This window comes from Populus nigra, chromosome 8 (genome assembly GCF_951802175.1).
Source record: "Populus nigra chromosome 8, ddPopNigr1.1, whole genome shotgun sequence".
Classification (NCBI taxonomy): domain Eukaryota; kingdom Viridiplantae; phylum Streptophyta; class Magnoliopsida; order Malpighiales; family Salicaceae; genus Populus; species Populus nigra.
The window spans coordinates 13,664,727-13,678,193 of NC_084859.1; the positions used below are offsets into that span (position 1 = coordinate 13,664,727).

Consider the following 13,467-nt stretch of genomic DNA (forward strand, 5'->3'; position numbering starts at 1 on the left):
AACAACGCCATAGTAAATAGAACATGTGATGATGCTAGACTTTGATCTTGCTGTTTTCTACCTTCTTAGCGTATTATGATTAAATTAATCCCTCCAGATTCATTGATCTATGATAAACCATTCAATCAAAATTAAGAATCTTGACTCTTCTAATGTCACTTAGATTAAAATTTCAATTATCAAGATCCGGAAATATGGCTAGCCGTGTATTTTTAGGATTTTTTAATTTTATTTTGTTTAAAATTATTTTATATATATATATTTTTGTATTTTTTTTAAAAGTGATATCAAGATTAAAATTTTAAAAATAAATAATATTATTTAAATATATTTTTAACTAAAAACAATTTTAAACCAAACCTATAATTAGCAAACCTCATCGAATGCCTCTTTTGTTTTTGTACACGGAGAGTTGAGGTTGCATTTTAACTTCTCGTTCAATAAAAATCCCTCCATATCAGAAAGACAATTCAATTATAAATTAAAAAAACCCCAACAAGTTCCTTAATGATTGAGATTTCTTTTTTTTGTCGGTGGGTTATCATAAACGTATCAAGTCTTCTTCTTTCTTTTTTTTCCCCTTCTTCCCTTCTTTGTCTCGCTTCTTCAATGAATGCTTTAGTTTCCCAGATTCTATTTTCTATGTTCTAATATTATCTTGACTTTGACCTGTCATATTTGATATAAAAAAAAAAATTTGGTCTGTGATGTATAATTATTATTAAGTAATAAATTCAAATGCCTACCATAGTTATTGCATTTCAGTTCTTGAGAGCTGTGAAATAGGAGAAAAAATCATTGACAAGAAAAAGGAAAAGGAGGTTTCAATCAATCATATTCTGAAAATAAAAAAGAATAATCTTAATGTCCATAGTTCATCTGGGATAAAAAAGCTTGATGTAGATTGTTTAAGCCTTCATTCATGTTGTAATGTAAATCTGGGTCTGAAAATGTTTTTTTAATAAGTTTGATTTTGTAGTTATTTTAATGTTTAGAATGGGGTTATTGCTGCATCCTCGTCTAAAGGTTTTTGTTGAAGTTGTTCCAATTGTATTTTTATTTTTCTTACACATCCTTTTCAGGCGTCAACTTGTGGCCTGGAAAGCAAATACAGTCACAACTATCGCACTCCTGAGCCCTTCCGGAATCGAGTATGTGAGAAGTTTATAGTTCTCTATCCTTTATCTGATCATAACTGTAGAGAATCACTATTTCAATATTACTGCGACTTTTGATTGGTTTTCTTATACTTTCAATTAATTGTTGTCAAGCTAACGCTCGGTTACTTAAACATCCTCCTCTTTCCTCTCTTTCCAGTGGGCTGTGCTCACTTTATTGGTTAAAACCCATCGTTTGATTTCGGATTTGAAACCAATCTTCTTTTAAAAGACATCTTTGATCAATCCATATATTTGTAACGCTTCTTTGATTGTGAAGTTTGAGAGCATATCGAGCTTGCAAAGGTTATGCAAGATTAAACAAGCAAGAGTTTACTTGTATTTACTTCCTTTCCACCTTTTAATGCAATTTTTCGTTGTTTTATGGCGGTTTCTATGTGTCTCTATGCATTCTCGCTATTACTTGGAGTCCCTGATTTTATTTGTTGTTTTATTCAACTGGACTCTGTTGTTAAATAATTTTCCTCCATTGGCAGGTTGTGGTTTTGATAGGCAGTTCCATGAGTGCTGCTGATTTATCTATTGAGATTGCTGAGGTAGCCAGAGAGGTCCACATTGCATCCAGATCAGTGGCTGATGAAACCTACGAAAAACAGCCGGGGCATGACAATCTGTGGCTTCATTCTATGGTAAAAGTTCTAATCCAAGTTAAGAATGGAAATTGTCTATCATTAGAGAGTTAATGATTTTGTGGGGGCCGGCAACTGTTTGACCATGGTGCTAGGAGATGGTTTGATCTAAAATGCTTATATTTTTCCAAAAACTATTCAGGTGGAAAGCGCCAGTGGAGATGGTACCGTGGTTTTCCGATTTGGCTTTGCTGTTGTTGCTGACATTATTCTGCATTGCACTGGGTATTTTTTATTTAGTTTTGTCCAGTTGAAAAGATAAAGCAAAATTGAATACTGGTTTCTTACAATTTGCAGTTCTTGTTATTGAATGAAGCCACAGATTGTGACTGTGGATGACAATCGTATGGGGCCACTTTACAAGCATGTTTTTCCTCCCATCTTTGGCTCCAGGGCTGTCCTTTGTTGGTATACCATGGAAGGTTGAACTCTAAGATATTGTCATCTGCCATTGTTTTGATTTGTTTTCGCTACATCATTGAAACTAACCCTTCGTCTGTGATTGGTCCTAGGCTGTCCCTTTTCCAAAGTCTGAGTTTCAGAGCAAGTGGATTGCTGGTGTGTTATCAGGTCGATTTGTGCTTCCATCACCGGAACACATGATGGACGATGTTAAGGCCTTCTATTCTACACTTGAAGGTGAAGCTTCTGGCATTCCTAAACATTACACTCATAAGATGTTAGATTCTGGGGGGTACTATGCCAAGCCTCATGTTTGTTTGTCTGTTTTTTTTTTCCTGACAAATTAATTTCCATATTTTAAAATATAAATTTCAGAAGCGATAAACATCCACTTCATTTTCCTAGAAGTTCATTTATCACCTGCTTATAGCACGCTCTAAGCTAGCGTTTTGTTATTCTTGTGGACAGTTGAGACAAAAAGAATAGGAATATTAATATGTTTGGTTTTGGAGATAAAAATAAATATATTTTTAGAATAATTTTAAAGTAAATTTTTATATTTTTAAAATAAAAAGTATAAAAGAAACATGTTTTTATAAATAATATTTTTTATTTTTTATTCCTAAGATATTAAAAAAATTTAATTTCAAAATAAAAATAAAAATTATTATAATTTTAAAACTTAACTCGATAGTTAATCCAGAGCAAAACTCAGGTTATTGGTTGAGGCATGGGTCACAGGTCGGGTTAACTCAAGTTAGTAAAAGAATAAAAATAATTATTATTATAGTTTTAAAACTCAATTCGAGGATCAACCCGAGATAAGGTTAAGTCAAGAATAGAGTTGACCGTTAACTCGAGTCAATATAAAAATAAAAATAAAAATTATTATATTTTTAAAAATCAACTCGAGGTAAGATCTTAGTCACGTATCAAAAGGGTCAACATCAAATAAAAATGATTATTATCATAATTTTAAAACTTGATTCAGGATTCAATTCGAGACAAAACCTGAATTATGAATTAAAAAGGTCAACCTGAATCAATATAAGTATAAAAATTGTTATTATTATAGTTTAAAATACTAACTTGGGGTCAACTATAATAAAGCTAAGGTGAACAAGACTCGGGTTATGGATTGAGAGAATCAATACGGGTTGATCCAAGTTAACATATAAATAAAAATAATAATTATTATAATTTTCAAATTTAACTCAATTGAATCTATTTTTTTATATATAAAATTATTAAAGAATAAAAAATGATGAAACAGTAGATTCACCTACCTACTTTCTTAGGTCTCTCCTAATTTAATTAGTTTTTTTTTTTTTTATGATGATATCGAGTGAGGCTTGTCGTATAAAAAAAAGAGAAAAATTCTTCGTCGTATCTAAAAAAACACCATTTTTTATACTTATTTAAATTATTTAGATACACGTGTCTTCTCTATGTGTTTTCTTTGCCGTGTCTTTCTTTCTCAGTTGTTTTTTTAAGAAATGGCTAGAGCATCCGGGTCTAGTAGTCCTTCAGCTCCAAGCCTCGGAGGGAAGATTATGCCTTCAACAGGGATTATTGGATCTGGGTTTTGGTCCATCAAAGGAATCTCAAGGAGAGTGGTGTGTTCCAGCACCATTGAAGGTTCAGATAAGATTTCCCCTTCTCAATCTGGATTGCCCAGGTCAGTATTTTAGTTATGGACTCACATGTTTTTTTTTAGTCTCAATTGGCAAATGAGTCTTTAATGCAAGTGGGTTTTGATTAGTAATGGTTTTGGTTATTTGTTTGATGGTGAATATATGCTTGTTTGTTGAATGAAGTGGAAAATTTTTTTAGAGTTCGCAGCCGAATTGTTGTGGCATGAACACATGTAATTGAACTTTCAGTTTAATGAAAGAATCAACTGGGGTGGACTTTGTTGGTTTTGTAAGCTTGATGTTAGATATGGTTACAGCGTGCAAGTTTGTTGAATCATTAGCTGGATATCAATTCCAAGGTGATTTTTGAGAGGATAGTTTTTCAAGGATATCTTAATAAAGTGATTATGAAGTGGTATTTTGGTTTAAGCAGGTTATGGAAAGTTAGAGAGCTGAAAAAACTATCTATTGAGTTCAAGAAGAAATGAATTAGTAATGGAGTTTACGGATTACAAGGTGGTGAATGACGTTCTAGTGTCATTTTCTTTTTCAGCTGAATCAAATAGCAAAGTAACTTGAAGTATTGTGTATGTGATGAGGGAACTCTGATATACTTGAACAATATCTCGGTGACTGCTATATAGATATAGCAAAATGGTGAATAGTTAGCTTAGTCAACACATTGAGGTTTACATAACATCCTGTTCTGCGAGTGAGCAATGATTAATTTGAGTTCATCAGCTATCCCAAAGTGTATTAGTTCCCTGGCGTGTCAATTATCTTGTTCAAATTGTCTGGTTTTTAGGAGGCTAATGTAACGGCACCTCGATATCAAAGCTGCCTAGGCTACAGATTAGAGTTTCCCTTAAAAGAACAGGTCATGTTCATAAAGTTGGCTTTGTGAAGGTGATTGAGGAGTTCCAAGAACACTATGAAGTCAGAATGCAAATGCTGCTTTGTTTCCTCTCCGACAATTCTATTTCTTGTTAATATCTGATTTGCAGAGTGCATCTGTGATAGCCAGCTAGAAAAAATTTCAGATCCTCTGTCGATAGCGAATGCTGCATTGGTTGTACGATTGCTTTCATCTTTTTAGTTGATTTTCAAATAAATCTGACTCACTCAACAAACCATTTTCCTCCATTCTGCACTGTTTAGGGTGATAATTTTTGTGATATTTAAAATTTAAAATTCTTTCTTTATAACTCTAACCTACAGCATGACATGGCTCCTTGAATTTACCGTGTTAAAAGTTTTGCACAATCAAGGCTTCTTTATTAAACATGTAACATCTTGGCTCAATAACCAAGTTGATAATAGATTGTGCTTTCAGCTGGATCTTCATTGTTTTTCCCATCATGTTCTTTCATTACTTACAGAGATTCAATCATGTCATCACAAATAGTGTTAACCACGGATTTTTCCCATCATGACTGTATAGCCTGTACTTCTAGATGAGTAATTACAGTAGTTTAGTACGAGTCTCTTACCATTTTGGAGTCTAGTTTTCTTGGTAATGATGGTGGGGGTTTTATGTCCATCATGCCCTTCACTTGAATGTTAATTCTAACTTACACTGATAATTAGTCATATCAACTTGTACTTGAAAGTACCTTGCATCATGTTGGTACAGTTCTAGGTTGCATCAACTTTTTAGTTTCAAAGAATTATAGGAAGCGAACCAAACATTTCTTGTTCTAGCTGTCTCTGTATCATACTTGGTATTAAAGGACTAACAGCTTGATCCCATCTTCCCTTAAATTAAACAGGTTATGTAAGATAAATTCATAATATTCTCAGACAAACCATAAGCATTGTTATATTGAATTCTAATCCTTGTCTCCAGCTAAATGTATGTCTACAATTACCAAGCTTCAACAGCACTTAGGCTGGAGAGAAAAAACCTTGCATCTTCTTTTATGTCAGATTTTGTTTAGTTGAAGGCATTAATAAAGTATCAAACTAAAAATGCACCCAGGATGAAAAACGTTTTAATTAGATAGCTGCTTGAAACTGGGAATTACGATAATCATGCTTCTCATGTGCAATTATTTTGACATTTCTATCATCCTGCAGGCCTGTGACAGTGATGATGATGGTCTTTTAAGTTTTGACCTGCACAGCGATGGAGAAGGTCTAAGGTAATGTGCTTCTTAATTTTCTTGAGTAAACAAGCCCCATGCCTCCTGGAATGTGATGCAATATGTTTCCTCCATTTGTTCAGATATTTAAATGCCTCCATCCAAGATAATGAAGTTGATCATGCATTGGGTTCTAACGGCTCAGTTTTAGACTTTCCTCCTAAACGCCATGCCATAATTTCCTGCCTTCAAATGAATGGAAAAGAGGTTTTCTGCTTTGCTGTTAGATGTGTGCCCCAGTCTATAGAGTGTGCTCTTGAAAAGGCCGGTCTCACTGGGTCAAGCATTGAGTGGCCACTGATCCACCAGGCATGAGATATGAGATATTTTATTGGCCCTATTAACTTTTCAAAGGTAATATAACAAATTTTTGACTAATTTTTTCTTTAATCACTTATTAGATTAAAAATATATATATGGAAGTGATTAAAATAATTTAGACTTTAATTTTTCAAAAACTCAATTTTTTAGAAGTTTATCAAAATTAATTTTTGTTGACCTTTCGGTTTGACAAATATGTATTTTATGGTTCAGGACCTTCAGGTTTTTAGCGTAGACTGATCATAAAAAGGGTAAGGCAAAATGATTCCTAGATTCACTTCCATTTGCGCCTTTAGGCATTAGGAAGGGCTGAAAGCAACTGGGAAAGATCTTGATGTCCATTAATTGATTAATAGTTAGATGATATTTAATTTGCAATAGGAATGGTTTAGCTAAGTTCACCAATGGTAGCAACTGTAGTCTGCTGAAAATAAGCAGGTGGTGATAATTCTAGTAAGGTAGTCTACACAGACAGAATTTGTGAATGAAACCGCTTGCAGATTATACGAGACTACTTACAAGTAATTCTTGCAGATTCTCATATGCTGATAGACATTTTATAATAGAGTACTTATAAGTAACAAAGATCAATTTCTGCAGGCAAATCAAAGGATCATTGATGCAGTTGCAACATGCTTAGAAGTCCCGCCAGAAAGGATCATATCAAATGTGGCAAATTATGGTAACACAAGTGCTGCTTCCATTCCATTGGCTTTGGATGAAGCCATCAGAAGTGAGAAGGTGAAGCCAGGTCATACCATTGCAACTGCAGGATTTGGAGCTGGTTTAACTTGGGGTTCTGCGATCATCAGATGCGGTTGAAATCTTAAACTTCCGACCAATTACCATACAGAATAGTAAAGAGACTTCCCTACAAGGTGCAGTTCCCCAGTTCTTCCATCCAGTACCATATGTATTTTGCAAAATCTAACAGCTCCCTTTTGTCTGTCATCTTTTTGTTGCCTTATTTTTGGCAATTTGTCTTGAATTTCCAGTGACTGCTAAACAACCAGATATGAGCATCTCTGCATGCCATGGCCTAAAATATGAAGAATAAAAAAAAGTAAAATAGATTTCCCTCAAAATTGAGTAGCTTTACAAATGTTACAAATACAAACTAATCTAATTTTCTCTCCACCTATGCAATAACGGTGGTTAGAAGAAGAAAAAAACAAAAATAAGTAGATATAATAATTACAACAGCCAAATAACAGAATTCTGGTCATTGATCGAAGTCCCTTTCTTTTAGCCTAGAATGGATCCTCTGCAAAGCACCTTCAACAGCTATGTCAAATGCATCCTTTCTAGCTCTTAAATCCAATGAACTCCCATGCTTCCTGTACACAACTCGTGGTATCAATTCTATAACTCTCTCCCTCATCCTCCGGACTTCATCTCTTGGTATCCCCATCAACACATCCAAAATCCTCAACCCTTTAAACACAATATCCTCCTTTGGCATAAAAACAGCAAAATCTCTATACATCTCCTCTGGCAAATGCCATCCATATTGTGACTTTGCGGATAGTTCTTCAAAGAAAACTGGTATACACCCTGCAATAATCCCATCAAAAGTTGACCTCCTAGTTGGTGTATACCCTGGAGGCTGCAAACAAAATGTTGCTCGTAACATTGGCCTCATATACCTTATTGGGTCATGCTCACATACCCCATTAGAGCAATCCACTATATCACAAACTTTCCTCATCTTGGAGTAATCGTGCCCTCCACCATTATTAACATAAACGTCGCTGCTATCACTTAAGCTACTGTTTTCACATTCATTCCTGATACTCCTCCTGATATTCGGTGAGGAACCAACACCACCCCCACCTGCAAACAGCAACAGAGTGGTCCTCTTTGAAGCCTTGACACGTTTAATCCAAGACTCAAGTAATCCTAAATTTGGGGGATGAAACGACGTCAAATAGGGCACGGCCTGTTCTTGCCAAGGCCAGGCCCTTCCTTCAACAATCAAAACAGTGAGATTATAAAACTCTGGCAATTCAAGAAACGAAGTACCCCAAATAGGAGGATTAACATCTACAGATTGAGAGAAATCCAAAGCAGGCCTTGACATGACCAAGAAATGATCAGCCCCATGATTCCTTGACCATATCCAACCTTCATTGTCTTGCAAATAATCATACAATTCAAGCCCATGCTCCATGCTGTTATTAACACCCGGACCATATAGATACCTCAAAGAATCAATTGCTGCATAGTAAGGTAAGTAAATGGCATTGGCTTGATTGGGATCTGAAGTTAAACATGGGTATTCAAGCATTCTACGATGGAAGATAAGTTCCAACAATAATGGGTTTGAACGGTACCAAGATTGAGACTTATTGTGTGTTTTGGGGCCTAAACCATGGTTTGCTAGGTAAGGACAGAAGTTATCAAAAAGTGGGTATTCAGAACAGTTTGTAAGGAGATCAAGATTGAATTTTTTTTCTTTTCCTCATTTTCTTTCTCCTAGACTTGTGTTCTAGCTTGCTTTTCTAAAAATTAAATGTGTCATGTTAGTCTGTATTTGTCAAGCAGTGTATTGATCATTTTGTCATTCAATGCATTGAATAATTGCCTTGGTTGTGCGGGTAAAGTTATCTTCTCCATGAGATTAAAATGTCATTTGTCAATTGATCAAGATAATCTAGTAAATTTATGTTTTTTATATACATTGACGATTAATCTAGTAAATTTATGTTTTTTATATACATTGAGATTATTTCGTCACTTTGAAAAATAAAAAAATAGACATGATGTCCAGGAGCTATTGTGTATTTTTAATTTTATTTGCATAGTTAAAGAACGATGATGATATCTTTAAAAGCTCAAAAGTTTTGGCCTTGTGAAGAAGGTTTTTTTTTGTCTTTATATATTTTTTATACGGTAAAATGACATGTCTAGCCTTTTAATAATAATTTTTATAATTAAATTAATTTATCTCACCATTCAATATTAAATTTGTTTTATATTGGGTTTCTTAGTTGAGGTCAGGTTTGGAATTTAATGGTTTGCGACTTTAAAAGATTAGCTTGGGTTTATAAGATTCACCCAAATTTGTTTGGTTTTCTCTCTTTTTTTTAGTTTATTTTTTTTCAGTTTCATCCTCAACGTTTTCTTACTTTTTTTTATTCAATTCTTATGGGATTTTCCATTCATTTTGAAAAAAAATAATTGTTACCTAGAGGTTTTTTTTGGGATAAGCATCAAATATTTTTCATGCTTTGTTCCAATTACTTTTGAGACCCAGGCCAACGTAAGCCCCGGGTTCCCCGAGTCACAAGCCAATACATCGGGTCGAGTGTTTTGAGCATCAAATGGTGTATTTTGATTTTTATTGTTTTGGATTCTTTTATGAATTTGTGGACATAAGAATCTATGATTTGACCCTTTAGTTCAATATTTGATGGTGTTTTAGGTTTTGACACTTAATGTTTTAGTTTTAAATTTTTATTTTTAGCACCCTTATCAAAATTTAATTTATATTTTTATATCATTATTGGATCCATAATTTTATTTTTTAAAAAATTTCATCACCTGGGTTAGCTGATATTTTTTTTACTTTTTTTTGTTCATTGATTTTTTTTGTTCGGATTTTATTTTTTATTGTTTGATTTCTTAGGAATTGATAATTGATTTTTTTTTCATTCGTCTATGACGTGGAGCCGTAAATTTTTATTAGCTATTATTTTTCTTATACCTAAAAAATACTGGGCCGGCCTGCAACTAATAGCAGACAAGCTATCTAGTATGTAACTAACAAGGCAAGGACTGTAGGATAAAATATGAAATAACAAATTCAGTACCTCCCTCTCCCTCCCTCCCCCCCTCCCCCCCCCTCTCTTTTCTTGTATTCTTCCTCTTCTTCTCTGTATCTTCCATAGTTGAGCATTACTCGCACTGATAAATGGCCTTGCAGGCTTGTATAGAAACTTGGAAGAAATCCAAGTTGGTACCATTTCCTTGAAGCTTGCTCCAGGATGTTTGTCAAAGGGCTCGGTTTCTAGAAGGATTAGCCCAATTTCTTGTTGGGTTTCAGGATAAGAATTTGCTCCATGAATTCGAAAAATACAAGACTCCTATCAGTGAAAGAGTTGGGTTTTGACTCTAATTTATCTTAGAATCTTTTTTTTTTCGGGTCTGCAACGTGTGGGAGTATTGAAAGACTGTCTCTTTGCAACTCCATGGTAAGATTATTACTTCAGTGCAATTTCTTTGTTAAGTCCTTTTGACTCTAATTTTGATCTTTTGTTGGACATATTCTGCTGTTATTGCTTCTGATAAATTCCTAACTTTGCATGGCTGATTGTATCTTGTTGACAGGGCATTGCCATGAAACTTGAGTACCAGTTGTAATTCTTTAATGGGAGTGAACAGGACTTATATGATAGATTATTCTATATCTAGTGAGTGATCTTTTAATTTTCATAAAAAACTAATGGCATATAAAATACTTGTATTTTATTATTATTATTATTTGTATTGAATTTAATTTTTTATTTGAGTATTTATACTCACAATATTTGATGATCGAGTACTAGAGTTAATTTTTGTTATGAATTTATGAAGGAAAGTTTTCTTGAAATTAAAACTTAAAACCTAATTAATTAATTTTATTGGTTTTTTTTTTTTTTTTTGCAATGGTAATAACTAACATGCATGTTGATTTGTGAAGCAAACTTATAAAATTACTTTATTGGCCAAGATTTAGGAGTACAAGTACAGATAAAAAAGTGAATACATATACTCAAATAGAAACAAAAAACATAAAGTAAAAGTGCTTTATATATTATTATCTTAGAGAACTGAAATATAAAATAGTATCAATTGGACCCACTTGAACAGAGTTAGTTGTAACATCAACATCTGAATAATGAAATAAATAAAGCGTAAGTACAAATATAAATAATAATATTAATTCAAAAGAAAAAAAACCATAAAATAAGTATACTTTGGATTTTAAACCCGAGAAAGTTCGAAGGCCATTTCCTGTTGTTTTCGCCCGTTGCCGACAAACACAGGGGATTTAGAGTTAGAAAACAAAAGTTGAATTATTATTATTATTATTATTATTATTATATGGTAATGTTGAAGAATCAAGATGATGATGATGTCATTTGTTTAAAAGGATGACCGAGGTCAATAAGGATGTGATGGCTTGCAAAGTCATTTCATTTTAGGCCCATAAATGGATAAATCAAGCCCCTCCATATCTTCTTCTGCCTTTAGTAAACTAGTCGCTCATTAGTCTACAACTAGTTATTTTACCTGCATTCCTCGACAGATACTCCTTCTTTGTTAAAAACAAAATTGAATGTATTTGGATTTTTTAATGTGTTTTTGGATATAAAAAACTAAAAAAACATTCTAGTTAACCCGAATTAATTTACTAACCTTGCAAACATGAGCATAGAAGTGGGATAACCCCACATAAAGAAAAATAAAAAAAAAACATAAAAATCAATTAAAAAAATTAAATGTTGAAGGATGAAATTAAAAATAAATAAATTTTATAAAAAGACCTAAAGAAATTCAAAGTCATCCCATGTTAACATTTAAAACGTGTAACCTTGATCATACAGTCAGGACTAACCTCATATAAAGCAAATAAAATAAATAAATAAAAATTTAAATAAAAAAAATACTGAGAGATGAAATTAAAAAAATACAATAAAATAAAATTCAAAGTAAAATAAACAACAATAAATGATTTGGGACCAAATTCAACATAAAAATAAATTAAAATCGAATGTTGAGAGATAAAATTCAAAACAAAATTCATTTAGTAAAAGGGTTAAGAAAATAAAAAGAATGAAGATCAAATTTGATATAAAAATTAAATTAAACTAAATTATAAGGAACAAAATTAAAAAAATAATCAATAAAAAAATAAATATTAATTAAAATAAATAAAATTAAAATAAATATAAAAAATAAATGAAGTCACACCTTTATATTCTAACAAGGAAAAAAAATTATTTTTTTTTAACAAAAAAAACCTCACCAGAGTACAACCATTGCATCGCTGCTCACACGGGTCATACTACTAGAAAGAAACTACCAATACACTTTCAATTTTTGCCGATTTTTGCCGCTGAAAGCCGTGTTTTACCACCTTATAAAAACTCATGCCCCACTTAAATTCCACTTGCTAGTGCATGGGTGGCATGTGCTAGCTATTTTATTTTTTATTTGTTGACTAATATTTTATATATATATATATATATATATATATATATATATAAATAAAGACCAAATGACCCCTTAGTTAGCGTGAGTATAGAAAAAAAAAAACCAGGTGTAAAGGATAAAAGCCTATCCAATGAAGCTTTAAATTTTGTAATCCTGAGAGAAATTAAGCAATTTTAGTGTGTATAAAATCTATATTTTTTATTTATTAAAAAGACCAAATTGAATTTTAGTCAACATGATTATAACAAAAAAAAATAATAATCAAGTGTAAATAACTAAAAACCTTTAAAGAAAGTTTTAATTTTTTTGGTCTCGAGGATAGTTAAGTAATTTCAATATGCATAAAAAATAAAAATGCCTATAAAGCCTCTGTATGCCAGTGCATTATTTTTTGCTCCTAGGATTATTTTAGTTACTGCATTGTTCCCAAACAAATTGAAAAGACAACTCCAACCCTAATGAATTCAATAATGACTAACGTGTCCTTATAAAAATATCTTTTTACCAGTTAAGTTGATTTTTTAAAAGGAAAAATGAGGTATTAGCATGGATGGTTACTGTGAAAACTCCAAGCCTTTTAGATTTTGTTGGTCTCTTCTAAGTTACAAAAGCAGCACTAACATTTAAGCCCCGGCAAAAATGAAAGCAAGCATCAGTTTTTGTTTACTATAGCAATAATCCTAATCTTAGACGACAATAGCTGGAAAAGATGGAAATTGATCGTGCCATGGAATACAATTTATTGTTGGGAGATAGGTCATCGAAATCCAATAATTGAAAGAAATTTTGATGGATTGTTACTTTTGTGTCGGTTAATCCTTTTTTTATTATTAATTAATATGAATATCCGGAACAGTTTGCGTGCATTTCAATTAATTTTACAAGCTCTAAAATTAATGATTATAAAAACCTTTAATGATCCTGAAATTTATAAAATTTAAACCGATAACTTCTAAAAACAACA

The 13,467-nt window shown here is 32.4% G+C and overlaps 2 protein-coding genes across 2 annotated transcripts; one reads left to right on the top strand and one right to left on the bottom strand.

The window, feature by feature from the left end:
* The first annotated feature begins 996 nt into the window (after positions 1 to 996).
* Positions 997 to 7,127, top strand: LOC133701950 (flavin-containing monooxygenase FMO GS-OX-like 4). The gene is made up of 9 exons (XM_062126146.1): positions 997 to 1,050; positions 1,083 to 1,151; positions 1,655 to 1,807; positions 1,950 to 2,032; positions 2,172 to 2,229; positions 2,320 to 2,520; positions 5,920 to 5,984; positions 6,068 to 6,293; positions 6,906 to 7,127. The coding sequence occupies exons 1-9, from the start codon at positions 997 to 999 to the stop codon at positions 7,125 to 7,127; spliced, it is 1,131 nt and encodes a 376-aa protein (XP_061982130.1).
* A 225-nt stretch (positions 7,128 to 7,352) lies between these two features.
* On the bottom strand, positions 7,353 to 9,209 carry LOC133701951 (probable xyloglucan galactosyltransferase GT19). Its single transcript, XM_062126147.1, has 2 exons — positions 9,197 to 9,209; positions 7,353 to 8,759 (listed from the first exon to the last, which is right to left on the bottom strand). Exons 1-2 carry the CDS (start codon positions 9,207 to 9,209, stop codon positions 7,528 to 7,530), a joined length of 1,245 nt encoding a protein of 414 aa, XP_061982131.1. The 3' UTR covers positions 7,353 to 7,527.
* Between the last annotated feature and the right edge of the window lie 4,258 nt (positions 9,210 to 13,467).

What these genes read in the sequence shown, in the direction of transcription:
- LOC133701950 (XM_062126146.1), top strand. Translation starts at nt 997, where the DNA reads ATGGGGTTATTGCTGCATCCTCGTCTAAAGGTTTTTGTTGAAGTTGTT. An exon ending in ATTATTCTGCATTGCACTGG is followed by an intron (nt 2,033 to 2,171) that starts GTATTTTTTATT and finishes CCACTTTACAAG; the next exon opens with CATGTTTTTCCTCCCATCTT. An exon ending in TTGTTGGTATACCATGGAAG is followed by an intron (nt 2,230 to 2,319) that starts GTTGAACTCTAA and finishes GATTGGTCCTAG; the next exon opens with GCTGTCCCTTTTCCAAAGTC.